This window comes from Emiliania huxleyi (genome assembly GCF_000372725.1).
Source record: "Emiliania huxleyi CCMP1516 chromosome Unknown EMIHUscaffold_141, whole genome shotgun sequence".
Taxonomy (NCBI): Eukaryota; Haptophyta; order Isochrysidales; family Noelaerhabdaceae; genus Emiliania; species Emiliania huxleyi.
Genome location: NW_005201183.1, coordinates 5972 through 19920, shown reverse-complemented (window position 1 = coordinate 19920; position 13949 = coordinate 5972). Strand labels below are relative to the sequence as shown.

The 13949-nt window shown below is 66.2% G+C and overlaps 3 protein-coding genes across 3 annotated transcripts in view; 2 read left to right on the top strand and 1 right to left on the bottom strand.

Annotated features, from left to right (window-relative positions):
- Positions 1–597: 597 nt before the first annotated feature.
- Positions 598–3146, bottom strand: EMIHUDRAFT_455361 (putative DEAD/DEAH box helicase). Its single transcript, XM_005787515.1, has 5 exons — positions 3095–3146; positions 2300–2854; positions 1971–2176; positions 1226–1331; positions 598–1030 (listed from the first exon to the last, which is right to left on the bottom strand). The coding sequence occupies exons 1-5, from the start codon at positions 3128–3130 to the stop codon at positions 800–802; spliced, it is 1134 nt and encodes a 377-aa protein (XP_005787572.1). The 5' UTR covers positions 3131–3146; the 3' UTR covers positions 598–799.
- Positions 3147–10238: 7092 nt separating this feature from the next.
- Positions 10239–10755, top strand: EMIHUDRAFT_47086 (hypothetical protein; the record flags this gene model as incomplete). The annotated part of the gene is made up of 2 exons (XM_005787514.1): positions 10239–10595; positions 10666–10755. Coding segments are annotated over 2 exons (447 nt in total), but the record flags the coding sequence as incomplete, so codon positions are not given.
- Positions 10756–12603: 1848 nt separating this feature from the next.
- The window catches only part of EMIHUDRAFT_467429 (hypothetical protein), a gene marked incomplete at both ends in the record, with an annotated part of 7317 nt that continues 5971 nt past the window's right edge, over positions 12604–13949 (top strand). The window contains 2 exons of the mRNA XM_005787513.1: positions 12604–12732; positions 12823–13503. Of these exons, the coding sequence (XP_005787570.1) occupies positions 12604–12732; positions 12823–13503 (810 nt within the window). The remainder of the gene's footprint in view (positions 12733–12822; positions 13504–13949) is intronic.

The following is a 13949-nucleotide window of genomic DNA, read 5'->3' as shown; positions in this document are numbered from 1 at the left end:
CGAGGGCCGCTGCAGACGCGAGGCGTGCTGCTGCAGAGGCGAGGGGTGCCGCTGCGGTCGCGTCGATGGCTAGGGCGGTTGCAGCCAGGATGGCGGCGGATGCGGCCCAGGAGCGCTCTACATAGAGAGCGCTGCTGAGAGGCCACGGTCGCTGTGACTCCAAATTTCTTGTGCGCACGAGCGCTGCCTCAGCGCGGCGCGCGCGGGCGTAAGATCGAATCTCTCGAGAGAGATGTTCTCGACGAGACACTCCGGAGAGGTTTTCATGTGATACAGTAGAGTTGTGTACGGCTACGGGTACGCACGCAATACCCTTACCTTACAAGGTATGCGTTATCGTGGCCGCGCGTTGCCGTGGTTGGGTAGCGCGCGAGAGCGGGAGGATTCACATAGAAATTTGGGGGGAGGTGCTGCGACCTATATGTCGTGGCGGAGTCAATTTACTATCGACGCGGGGGAGCGGCCCCCCGGAGCGCGGCCGGGCGCGGGGTGACGCATGAGGCGACGGTTGTGATCTGTGTGGTGTGGTCTATGTCTATGTGGACCCCCAGGTCCCGCAGCGGAGAGCGGACGCACTTGAGCGGAGACACTCGCAGTAAAACACGGCGAATTTTGCAAAGAAGACACGTGATTTCCAAATGCAAATCGCACTGCACATCGCACTAGGATCTTGCGTGGCGACGGCGGCATCGTACCGAGGGCGCCGCCCCCTCACATATCGGTCGCGGCGCATTGCGCTAGGTGGGGCCAGCCTGCCGGGGCTACGGCCAACTTACCCCAGGTCCCAGAGCGACGCCCGTCAGCCGAGGTCGCAGCGCCCCTTGTGGCGCGGCGCGTTACCCGCCACCGAGAAGCACGAGAGCGACGTTGTCTTCGCCGCGACGCCGCGCACGCCGGCGAGGCCCATCCGCTGGAGCGCCGCGGCGTCGAGCGGCGGCGGCGTGGCGAGGCCGAGCACGCCGGCGGCGAAGGCGTTCGTGTGGCGCACGGCGTCCTCCTTGCTCCAGCGCAGCCGGCGCAAGCAGCCGGGCTCCGAGCAGACCCCCAGCAGCGAGGCGTACGCCTCCTGGGCGAGGCTCGCGGGGAGCGCGCCGCGCGCCGCGCGCAGCCGCGGCTCGAGGAGCGCGGCGGCGGCGGGCGGCAGCGGCGGGGCTCGCGTCAGCGGCAGCCCGCCCAAGCAAGTCAGGAAGGACGCCTCGCTCTCGGCCAGCAGCAGATGGCCGACTCCCGCAGCGCCGGCGCGTCCGGTGCGGCCCACGCGGTGGATGTACGTCGCTCGGTCGGGCGGGGCGCCGAGCTGGACGACGGCAGTCACGTCGTGGTAGTCAAGCCTGCGTGGTGGTGCATACGCCGGCATGAGGGCGGGGAGACGGCATTGTGCAGCGGGGAGACGGCATTGTGCAGCGTCTTCAGAGCACCGCGTGAAGACAACGGGGAGGAAGACAGTGAATACAGCGGAATACGGCTGAATGCGGCGGAATACGTGTCCTCTCGGGCGCTAGTTGGAATACATGAACACGTTCCCCGCTTCTAGGTAGTCGAGCCCTCGCGCAGACACGTCCGAGGAGAAGAGGAGCCTGCGAGGTGAATACGCCATCACCGCGAGCTCGGCCGAGATCAGCACACCCTCCTCTCCCTTCTCTCCTCTCTCCTCTCAGCCTCAGGGCGGGGAGACGGTGCTGTGCAGTGAATCCAGAGCACCGTGTGACTACGAGGGAGGCGAAGACGACTGAACACGGCTGAACACAGTCGAATACAGCTGAGTCCGTGTCCTCTCGAGTGTGGGTTGGGGTACAAGAAGACGGAGTCTGCTTCACTGCACTCCAAGCGCTCCAAGTGCTTCTAGGAAGAGCCGCCCGCCCTCGCTCGCGCGGAAGGCGGCGTCCACCTGCTCACGCGCACACCCCGGTGTGAAGAGACGCTGCTCTCCCCCCCCCCCCTCCCGCCGCGAGGAAAGGCGGTCCGCCGACGCGCGCTCCGCGTGAGGCAGCCGCGCGTGCAGCTCGAGCGGCGCGGAGCCGCCGAGCCCCATCCGGCGGCAGAGCGCGGCGAGGAAGGAGACGAGGCGCGCGGCGCCGGCGTAGACAATCACCTTTGCGGCCGGGTCCGAGCGCAGCGCCAGCAGGGTCCGCACCAGCTCCGCCGCGAGGGCCGCCGGCGGGGAGACCGTCACGGCCTGCTCGACCGCCGCGTTGGTCGGCGCTTCCGCTCCGATGGCGTCGGCGACGAGCAAGTCGTCGTCCTCCGCCGCCGTCGGCGGCGCGCACCCGCGACGCGCGGCGGCGGCGAGCGAGCGCACGTCTCCGCGCAGGGTGGCTGAGAAGAGGAGTGTCTGCCACGGAGGCGCCGCCGGGTGGGCAGCCCTCCGGAGCGAGGCAACGACCGCCTCGACCGGCCGGCGGAAGCCGAGGGCGAGGAGCTGGTCCGCCTCGTCGAGGACGAGGCAGGCGACGCGGCCGAAGGCGGACGCCGCGCCGTGCCCGCCCGACAGCAGGTCGTTGAGCCGGCCAGGCGTGCCGACGAGTATGCCGGGGCAGAGTGAGCCGCGCAAGGCGGCGACGTCGCCGTGCACGCTCGTCCCGCCCACGGCGCAGCGGCACGACACGCGGGGCATGTGGGAGAGCAGCGCCTCGCACACGGCGCCGGTCTGGGTGGCTAGCTCGCGCGTGGGGGAGACCAGGACAGCCCGCACGCCAGGCTGGTCTGGATCCGCCGCGACCCGCTGGATCGCGGGCAGCAAAAAGGCGAGCGTCTTACCAGACCCGGTCCTCGCGCGCGCGATGACGTCGCGGCCGGCGAGGGCGGCCGGAATGGTGGCCTGCTGCACCGGAGTCAGCTGCTCAAACGGAAACGACTCGGAAAGGGCGAGCCGCAGTGTCGCCAGCAGGGGCAGGGACGAAAAGCTGGCGGAGGCAGCGGCAGGCGAGGCGGAGGCAGCGGCAGACGAGGCGGCAGCGCCAGCCGCGAGTTCCCGGCAGCCCGCATCAGCCTTGCAGCGCTTGCCGTCAGTGGAAGACTCGGCGTTGCGGCGTTTGCCCTTAGTGGCCGCAGTGCGGTGTTTGCCAGTGATGGGCGCGTCGGCCTTACGCCGGACCTTCGCGACGGCGTCCGGACCGCTTGCCGCTGGCATTGGACGCCCACGTGCGGGTTTCCGGCTCCTTGCCAGATAGGGGGTCTTGCCAACGCCTACCTATCCCCAGGCCGCGCAGCGAAGCGAACAAAGATGAAAATAGGGGGCACCTACTGCAGGGCCCTGGGGCGTTGTACCTTGAGCATGCAAGGAAAATCTTGCGAAAGGAGGCGTTCCCCCACAACTCTCCACCACAGCTCTCCGCAAGTGTTCTGTGATCCAAAATAAAACCGCGCGAGACCACCACGCACCAGCCGGGCGAAACGCTGACGGTTCCGTTCCGGCCATGGAGACGCATATGGAGAGATGCTCAAGTGAAGGTGTGAAGCCGGAGCCAGACTCCGAGAGAGACGTCTCTCGACGAGTCCACTACCTCGGATCGCGAGCCGTGCGCATGTCAGTCGTTGTTTTCCCAGTACTCGGCCTCGCAGCGCTTGCAGTAAAACTCGGCCTCAGGCGTCTCGTCGTCCTGTCGGCCGCAGCTGTCACAAAACTTGCCTCCGCAGCCGAAGCAAGTCCCCGGGATGTTTTCGCAGACATCGCAGCGCCACATCCCGCGGCACTGATCTCCGTTGTCACAGGAGTATTTCTTGGGCAGGTCGGTAGCGCACGCCTCGCAGGCGGTGAACGAGCACGCCGTACAGAAGTAGAAGCCGGCGCAGCTTGTGCAGTGGGTCTTGAGGCAGACCGAGCATTCCTCGACGGCTGCGCCGCTGTCTGACGCGGAGTCCTCGTCGCTGCCGTCGCACATGCAGCACGCCTGCTGTCCCATCGCCTTCAGAGACAGCATTGTGCCCCTGATGCGCCGTTCCGTCGCCTCGTCGGACACGAGCGGCACCCACGGGTGGCCCACGCTGTCTGGCTCCATGACTGTGGGTAGGAAAACATGAATGCCGTGGCCGCCTGCGGTGTCGCCTTCCTCGAGGCTCGTCAGCAGCGTCACGAGCGCCTCGCCGTCCCAGTATGTGCGCTCATTTGGGTAGTGCGCGCAAGGCCCGTGTGTCTGGCGCAGATCGAGGGTGATGAGCGCACCCGAGCACAGAGGGAGAAGGCCGCGGCCGCTGATGTCGCTGAAGTGGAGGCGGAGCAGCGTCGTGCACTCTTTGGCGTGCACGCGTGTGAGTAGGGCCGCCAGCTGGCAGTCTGTGATCACCTTGGAGGCGGCCTTGGGGAAGACGATGTGAGACCAGAGGCGTCGCTCGTTGTTGATCAGCGCCTCAAACTGCTTGCACGCCGAGCTCGCGTGGATGAGGTCTTCGAGCTTGAGGAATGAAAACGTGTGCGTCAGGTGGTCGTCGATCAAGGAGACGAGAGTCGTGTCCACGGCCTGCTGGGCGACGGCTGTCGTGGACGCCGTCGCCATTTTGGGAAACGAGAGAAGATGGCGCTCCTCCCAAGCGTCCCTCAGGCTGGCGAGGTACCCGGGTACTTCCAGCCTGCTGTGGGAACAGCTGACTCTCTTGCGGTGTACAAACTGATAGCATAGCGGGTGGGCAAGCCCTAAAACGGCGGGAGGGGTAGGGCTATATCGATAGAGCTAGAGGGCTCAACCACCCCTCCACCCCTCCACCCTCCACCCCTCCACCCTCCCGGAGCGAGAGGGGTCCGTCCTCGAGCCCTCCCACTTCCACCCCTCCGACCGGAGGGCTCGCCAGCCCACAGGGCTGGAGGGGTCCCCGTCGGATCGGCGTCGGGAGGGCTCCACAGGGTCCCATAGGGCTAGCGCGCTGGGAGGGTGGAGCGGTCCACCGGGGAGAGGGGTCAGGAGGGCTGGGCGAGGCGGGAGGGGTGGTGGGGTCCAGGAGGGCTCGCCGCCCCCCCCGAGCTCGGGTGATAGGCAAGAGGGCTCGGGCGCCGGGTGGGCTCGGAGGGACGGTCGGACAAAGGGAGGATCTTCGTGGCGGGAGGGCTCGAGAGGGGTCGGAAGGGCCTCCGAGATCCTCGCTCCCGCCTCACGGTCAGCGGGCTTAGGAATCTACTCATAGCGGTGGTTGAGGCCGATTGCCTCACCTGTGAGAGAGATTTTTATTAACCAACAAGAAATCACGACTCTCTCTCTCTTCTCACCTGTCAACCACGTGGTTGACAGAGGCCTCAACCCTCAACCAAGTGGTTGACAGACCCCTTCAACCCCTCAACCACGCGGAATGGCTGTTCACACCCCCCGCGCAAAGGTCTGAACACACATTATCTGTGAGACGATTCATGTCGTCTTCTTTAGACGCCTGGATGCTGCATTTGACGCGCCGTTTTTACGAGTACTTGCTTCAGCTACGACCTCCGTGCGTGAATGGGAGGTGTGATGCAAAGCCCGGAATGGCGCTGACAGCCATCGTGCATCGAAGGCCCCCACGGGGCGGTCCCGGCCGAGTCATGGCCGTCCGCGGACGCGGCCCTCCGTCTCCGGAGACATTACCGAACTCAAAACTCTTTTGCAAAAGGCAGATACGAGCTCAGCTCAGTGAGATCTAGCAGCACATACCCTCAGTATCCAGAATAGTAAAGTCTGAAAAAGTCGGTCCGACCGCGCAGAGCGGTCTGGCTGTCTGCAGAGGCCAGAGCTTCCGTCCGGGCCTTGAGAAATGTCGGAGGCATGTCGGCCCATGATCGCGATTTTGATGGCGTTACCCTCATTGCACGTGAACCAGACCGCGCCGGCCACGCACCCTTGTTCCCGGAGGCCAACTCGAACAGGTTTGAGCAATCAGCAATGGCCGCCTTCCATGCTCGATATGCAGCAGGAGCTTAGTTGACCCTCCTCGAAGGCCGCCCTGCTCTCGGCATTGCGTTGCTGACTGATAGCACTGTCTGATCCAAGCAACCAGAAAGAGCCGTCCAAGAGCCGTCGAGCTACATGAGACCCAAGCAAGTCGTCGTGATGTACCAGAAAACGAAACTAGCGCCAAAATTGAGATCTCAGGATCGACATTAATTTCTCGCGCCTACTTTTGCTGCTTGAGACTCGCCAAATAGATCCTGCGTCTATGACCGTGTGCAACGTCAAGTCGTGAACCGCGACAAGACCATCGCGCCAAGCGCGACTCTGTTGCTTTATGCGGCAGCATTCACCCGTGACTCTTGCCGTGGATGGTTAGTGACCGCGGTTGCTTACGCAGTACTACGCCGTGAGCTGAGCTTCACCAGCCGTTTCTCTTCCTTCCCTTGCCTTCTCTTGCCGTCCGTTCTCTGTGCGCATTCCACTGCATGCGGCATCACACGCGTCTTCTGCCGGGCGCGCATCTGAACTCGTACCAGGTAGGCCATCGCTTTGCTGAAAGATCAGGCGCCTGAATGGCGACAGTGAGCGTCTCCTACTTATGGATTGCGCTCGAGGTACGAGGAGCGCAAGAGCGCGCCGCAGGCGAAGCGATTTTTTGGCGGCAGGGGCTGTTCCAGTTTATCTTGTGTGTTGTGATCACGCGCGAGCCTGTGAATAGAGTAGGCCCTGGAGGCCTCAACCCCCAACTAAAGGGTTGACGGGGGGTCTCAACCGTCAACCAGATGGTTGAGGGGGGGCCTCAACCCTCAACCCCTCAACCACCCCTATGGGCAGATAGGAATCCTACCCTCCATTCCGGTGATACCCGACTCCGCTACCACCTCGCCCACCGCACCCCGCTAGCGAGCCCGCGCGCGCGCGCCGCGCGCCCACGCGCCTGTGCAAGCCCTCCGCCGCGCCCCGCAGTCGCCCGTGCGATGGCACCCGTCGTCTTCAACTTGGAGCAGGAGAATTGAACGCATCCGGGCGGAGAAGGACACCGCCGACAGAGAGAAGGTCGCCGCTGACGCGGCGTCGGCCGCCGCCGCGTCGGCGGCGACCACCGCCGCGGCGTCGGCGACCGCCGCCGCGTCGGCGGCGACCGCCGCCGGGACCGCTGACGCTGAGTCTGCCGCACGGTATGCTGCAGCAGTGCTGCAGGCCGATGCGGAGGACAAGGAGCGCAAGACCAAGCGACAGTATGAGGAGGCAAAAGAGGAGGCGCGGCTGACGCGCGCGCGCTTCCAGGAGCTTGCCTCGGCTTCCGGGGCCGAGGTGCGACGCCGTGCGCGTTGCCACAATCCGCGCACCGTGTACTCACGTTTGTTCTCTGCAGCAGGCGGGGCCATCTGAGGCGCAAGACGATGAAGGTAGAGCCGAGGAGGGCGCAGACGGCGATGAGGACGGTGCGGCGCTGGTCGACGAGGAGGGAGGCGAGGAGGACGAGGACGAGGACGAGGACGAGGACGAGGACGGCGAGGGCGAGGACGACAGCGAGGACGACGGCGAGGAGGAGGACGACGACGACGACTACTCGTCCTCCGACTACACCGAGGAGACCGAGGAGGGGATCTCGTCCTCCGACACAACCGACGAAGACTGGGAGGACGACGAGATGCCATACGAGTGCCGTAACTGCGGCTGGGGCAAGCCGGCGCCGGCTTCGCGCTGCGCCAACCGCCGGTGCTCGCTGCACCGCTGAGCCGGATGGGCGGCCAGCAGCGCGTTAGCGCGCTGCGTTCGGCTGATCCTTTTGCATGGTGGGTCTCGGCACAAGCTATAGTGTCGCGCCCCGCGCCCGGCCCGCGGCCCGCGGCGCTCAAAGCTGGGGCTGAGAGAGCCAAGATGCGAGAAAATGGAGTTTCGACGAGGAGAGAGGGAGCGCGCACAGACTGACGTCAGCTCTGCTCCTGAAGTACACCTCTGAAAGACACCTTCAGAGGTGTGGCGCACCTCTGAGGCACCTCAGAGGAAACGCTGCACTTCTTTTATCGATCTCGTCGCCAGACTCCGATTTCTCTTTGTCGGGCCATGTGCCGCTCGCTCATCCGCCCAAGTGACTCGGACGCGCGGTCGAGGGCACCCCACCGTTCCTGGGGCGCGCTGGCGCTCGCCCGCAATCGTCCCCCACCCATCCACCCTTTTGTCTTTGAGGCTGTCGCTCCGAGAAAACTTGTCTCGCAGCTGCGAGAAATTACCACTCTGCGCGTGGAGGAGAACATGAACGAGGTGTTCTGTCGGTTAGGTCTGTTTTTATTGTATATATTGAGCGGCTGAGTTACTCTCTCCAAGAACAAGCTCGCCGCCGCTAAAAAGCTGCCGAGGCCAGCGCAGCCGCGTCCGAAAAGAGTAAAGACTCGAAAGGAAGTGCAAGTGGCTTCTGGGTTCTGGCCTTCCCGCGCTCCGCTGAGTGAGGCGGGGTGATAATGGATTGTGGTCACTGCCACTGCACAGGCCTCGAGGCACAGGCCAGAGCCCACCAGCAGGAGAAGGAGACTCAGCGTTGGGACGACGATGCAATAGTGTACCGCCGCTGCACATCGGTAGAGCGAGGGTCGAGCATATGTCGTGCTGCAGGTACTGATACGGCGCCTCCGGGTCGCAGCGGCTCTTGTGGTGCGCGTCGCGTACCCGTGGCGTGACGTTCTGAAATCGGCGTAGCTGGAGCTTGATTGCTTCGGCGGATCGGCTACTCACGCGAATCTCAGTGATCTTCGCGCCGCTCTGGTACGAGAGCAACAGAAGGTGGTCCTCCTCGATCGTCCACGGAGTGTAGTTTGAGTTCATCGACACGTATTTCGCGCGTGCAGCTTCACGAGAGCGTCCTCGATCCACGGCTGCAGGCTTACCTCGGTGCTGTTCAGCTGCGTCTCGCTCATTTCTTGCTCCTCGCACATTCCGCACATCAGCTCGTCGATACCGGCGAGGCCTCGGAGCACATCTTGCCATCGACGCAGAATTGCACGCGACTTTTTTGCAGGTGGTGGAAACGGCCACTGCTCTGCCACCTTTGGTAATGAGATTTTGTCGCGAACATGGCGTAATAGCACAAAAGCGTCCATCTCTGGTCGCCACGGGCTGGCGCTGTGCTTCGAACGACGGGTTGAGTGCACGGCCATGAGGCTGCGTCGCAGCGCATCGGGAAGAGGTTGTAGTCCTCTTGCACCACTGGGTCGGTCGAGAAGGGATCGCCGTTCATGGCAGCGAGAGCGTAGAGCGAGCAACCTGTGCATCGCCAGCACAGAGCCAGCAACGCCGCCTCGAATCGGTGAGGCGATCGTGACGTTTATCTTTGGACACGTCCCTGTCCCTTCGACGGCGAACTCGCCATACCCTTTTGGAAAAATGCTCTCCAGAGGACTTGAGTTGTAAAACCTCCTCCCAGAGACCAACCAACCATCTTCACGCTCAACAGCGGATGGAAAAAAGAAGAACAGCGCTCCGCCCCCACGGTCAGCGGGCTTACCCTCCATTCCAGGTGCTTGAACGGCCCCAAAACTCGCCGACGTGTGGTGCCCCGCGCCCCGCGCCGCCGCGGCCGGCGCCGGCGCCGCCGCCGCCGCCGCCGCCGCCGCCGCCCCTCTCCCGATGACTGCGCCATCCCTTGCCCGCGGCCACCGCCAACGCCGTCACTTCTCCCGTGGCCTCGCAGGACCAACCACAATGCGAATGGGGTCTCCGGCCACCCCGCGGAGGCGAGGCATCTCTTCCTCGTCCCCGTGGTGCCATCGCCCGGGTCCAACCACTCCCCCCGTCCGCCCGCGCAGGGGGAATCCCAGTTGCGGCCCGAACGCGGATGGCGAGATGGTGTCAACGCGTCGCTCCGAGCACGTCCAGGTCGCGCTCGTCGTGCGGCCGCTGCTGCCGCACGAGCCACGCGGCTCCGAGTGCCTGCACCAGCCGCAGCCGGAGAAGCCCGAGGTGGTGCTCGACAGCGCGCCGTTTCCCTTCGTCTTTGACCACGTGGGCGGCCCCGAAGGTGGCATCTCGTCCGTCTATGACGCGTGCATCGCGCCGACGCTGCTCCCGAACGTGCTGCGGGGCTGCAACGCGACGGTGCTCGCGTACGGGCAGACCGGCTCGGGGAAGACGCACACGATGGGATCGGGCACGGGCGCCCGCGTGGACGGCCTCATCCAGATGTCGGTCAAGCAGATCTTTGAGCGGCTGCCGCCCGGCGCCTCCGTGCACGCGAGCTTTGTTCAAATCTACGAGGACGCGGTGCACGACCTGCTGGCGGCGGCGGCGGCGGACGGCGAGCTGCCCCGGCTGCACCTCAAGCGGGACGGCGCGGGCTGGGGCCTCCCCGCCGCAAGCCGCGAGCTCAAGTCCGCCGCCGACTTGACGGCGCTGCTCGCCAGCGGCGCCGCGGCGCGCGCCACCAGCAGCACGCGGCTCAACGAGCACTCGTCGCGGTCACACGCGGTGCTCTCGGTGGAGCTGAGTCTGGCGGACCCGAAGAGCGAGGGCGCCTCCGGCAAGCTCCGGCCCAAGCTCACCTTTGTCGACCTCGCCGGCTCGGAGCGCCCCAAGCGCGCCGGCACCGAGGGAAAGGTGCGGCAGGAGGGCATCCAAATCAACCTGTCGCTCTTCCACCTCAACCACGTGCTCCACGCGCTGGGCACGCGCGCGGCGCACGTGCCGTACAACGGCTCCTCCCTCACCAAGGTCCTCGCCGGCCGCCTCGGAGGCGCCGCCCAGACCCTTGTGCCCCGCCACCGCCGCCGCCTCTCCATTCTTCATTAAGAAAGATTGAGTTTTGACAGGCGCCACCCAGACGCTCATGCTCGCCTGCGCCTCGCCGGCCGAGCCGAATGCGGTCGAGACGCTCTCGACGCTCTACACCGTCTCGCGCGCGCGGACGATCGTCTCCAAGCCGCGGGTGGCGCGCCAGCCGGGGGGCGAGCGGCTCTTTGCCGAGGAGGCGGCGCGCCTGGCCGACGAGGAGCGAGCGAGGGCGGAGCAGCTCGCGAGAGAGCAGGCGCTGCAGTCGGAGCTCAAGGTGCTGCGGGAGCGGCTGCAGCAGGTCGAGGCGGAGAGACTTGGCGACGAGCGGCGCATCCACGAGTAATTAAATGATTAATCAATTAATTGATTATTCTTTGATTAATTTATCAGGCGACGAGCGGCGCATCCGCGAGGAGGTTTCGGCGGAGATGCAGCAGCACGAGGCCGCGCTCGCCAAGGTGCAGTGTCTCGAGCGGCAGCTCGAGGCGGCACAGCCCCTCGCCGCAGTGCGTGTGCAGGCGGCGGTGCGCCGCGCCGCCGCGGCTTCGGAGCTGCGTCGCCAGCGCTGCTCGCGCCGTCTTCAGGCGGTGTTTCGCGGCCAGGCCCTTCGGCGTGCGCTTGCTCTCGATGCGGCAGCCGCCACGCGCGTGCAGGCGGCGTGGCGCGCGTCGGCTCCTCGCGCCTCCTTCGCCTCTGCCATGGCCGCGATCGTCTCGATCCAGTCGAACGTGCGCTGCGCGACCGCCGTGCGGAAGCTCGCCATGCAGCGCACGAAGGCACGCCGGGCGGCCGCCGTCCGCATCCAGCGCGCGATCCGGAGGGCGTGGCTCCACGAGGCGGCCGAGGCGGCGGAGGTTGCCGCCGACGCCGTGGAGAAGGCGCTCGACGACGACCTGTCGCCTGAGGCGGCCGAGGACACGTTGCTGCTGGTGGGCGCGACGCAGGCAGCGGGGGCGCAGGCCGAGAGCGCGTCGCTGCTGGTCCCGCCTGACGCCGACAAGGAGAACGCCGGGGCGGCGGGGGCGGAGGGGGGCCTTAAGTGCCCGAAGTGGGTGACAGAGGCGTGCGCTATGTCTACCAAGGAACTGGAGCGGAAGCTCGGCACTACGTACCGCTACGAGTTCGTGAAGCTCCTGAAGATCGCTAAGGGGGAGGACGCAGGAATCGGAACGGTTGCAGCCTTCATCAAGCGCACCTTCCCTGACTTCATCAACGAGTTCCGCGCGTTGGGCATCCAGGAGATGCGAAAGCTCCCTCACACACGCCCTGGCCTGTTCAAGGCTCCGGGGCGGGCCGGCGACGGCACTGCGTCGGGGCTCAGCAGGTGCAACTTCTGGAGGGCGTCGGAGAAGGGCACGCACGATGGTAACGGAAAGTCCATCGTCAACTCCGCGCTCCAGAAGTTCTTCGAATGGCCGCAGTGACCGCTGTAGCGCCGCACTCATCCAAGAAAGCCGTAGGCCCAGCTTGTGAGACAATGAGAATGCTGCAAATGTACAACACCTGCGCTGGCTTTGGCCGAGCTTTCTGTCTGTCTGTCTGTCTGTCTGTGACTCGCGGCGCTGAGCGGAGCAGTAATAATATCGTTGGCCGAAGCCTCTCGTTGGCCGAAGCCTCGTTGGCCGAAGCCCGCTGGCCGAAGCCTCTTTAGATGAGCCGAGATTGAGATGAGGGCAGCAGGGACGGAGCTCGAGGGTGAGTGCAGTGCAAGTGCAAGTGCGGGGGCGGGGGCGGGCGGGCGAGGGCGGGCGGGCGAGGGCGGGCGGGAGAGGGCGAGCGGGCGAGGGCGGGCGGGGGCAGTGGTCAGTGCTGGGGTGATGCTGTGGTGGGAGGATTGAGAATAAGATGAATCGATAGAACTCGCACAAAGGCTGCCGCGGCCGCGCCGCCAGCTCCAACTGTTTTGGCGCCGACGCACCAGGAGCGCGTTTTTCTTTCGAACTGAAGCTCGCTCTGTCTGCGAGCGAGCAGCCCTCTCCCCGTCGACATGCTCTCGTTCCTCTCCATCGGCTGGTCGCCGACTCGCGCGCCGGCCATCGGTCTCGCGCGTGCCGCGGTGACGCTCGACGTGGCCGCGGGCGATATGTCGTACCGAGAGCTCCAGCAGGCCTGCAAGGTGCGCTCGAGTAGACCAGCGTGGCCGTCTCTATCTCTCTCTCTCTCGATGCATGTACAGCAGCACCTTCACCGGCCCTGTGCCGCGCAGGAGGCGGGGCTGCCGGCGAGCGGCAAAGCCGACGAGCTGCGGACGCGGCTGCTCGAGGCTGAGGCGGCGCCTGCTACGGCAGGTGGCGGGGAGGGCGGCTTCGAGTTCGAGGAGGCGGACGAGCTCGACCTCGGCGAGCTCGGCCTCGGCGACCTGCTCGACGTGCCGCCGCCTGCGCTCGACGCCGACGCCGAGGCGGACCTCTTCTTCGACGCGGGCGCGGGGTGGGACGGGCCGGACGATCTCGACGCAGTGCTGGGCGAGCTGGAGGGGATGGGGAGGGTTGGGCTCGACGCGCCGGAGGGAGGCGGCGGCGGCGGCGACCCCGCCATGATGAAGTGGGCCGAGGGGCTCGACTCGCTGCCCGACAGCGGAGGAGGAGGGGGGGGAGGAGGAGGAGGGGGAGGGGGAGGAGGGGCGTCTTGGGTTGACGACCTATTTGCGTCGGCGGAGCGCGAGGCGGCGGGCGGCGGGCGGGGGGGGCGCGGCGGCGGCGGCGGCGGCGGCGGCCGGGGCGGCGGCGAGGGCAGGTACACTGGCACTGGCGGCTACCGGCGGGGCAGCGCCGACCTCGACTCGACCTGGTACGACGGGGCACCGGCTGGCCTCTCGGCGGAGGATGGCGCGCTTGCGAGCACGAGCATCCCCAAAACACCCATTAGCCAATTCAACACCCGTACGGTGGAAAGTGACACACCCACTAGGTCTACTGAGCCAGCCTGGGCACTAGGCGCGCTCCACGACGCGGTGACGCAAGCGGCGCTCGGAGGAGAGCACCAGAAGGCGAATGCCTACCTCCTCCCCGCCTCCCCCCCCCCCCCCTGCCTCCCCGCCTCCCCGCCTCCCCCCCCTCCCCGCCTCCCCCCCCTCCCCGCCTCCCCCCTCCACGCCCCTCCCCGCTGCCCCGCTGCCCCTCCTCCGACCCTCCTCGGACCCTCCTCGGACCCTTCTCGGACCCTCTCGGACCCTCCTCGGACCCTTCTCGGACCCTCTCGGACCCTTCTCGGACCCTCCTCGGACCCCTCTCGGACCCTTCTCGGACCCTCCTCGGACCCCTCTCGGACCCTCCTCGGACCCTCCTCGGACCCTCCTCGGACCCTTCTCGGACCCTTCTCGGCGTACGTCCA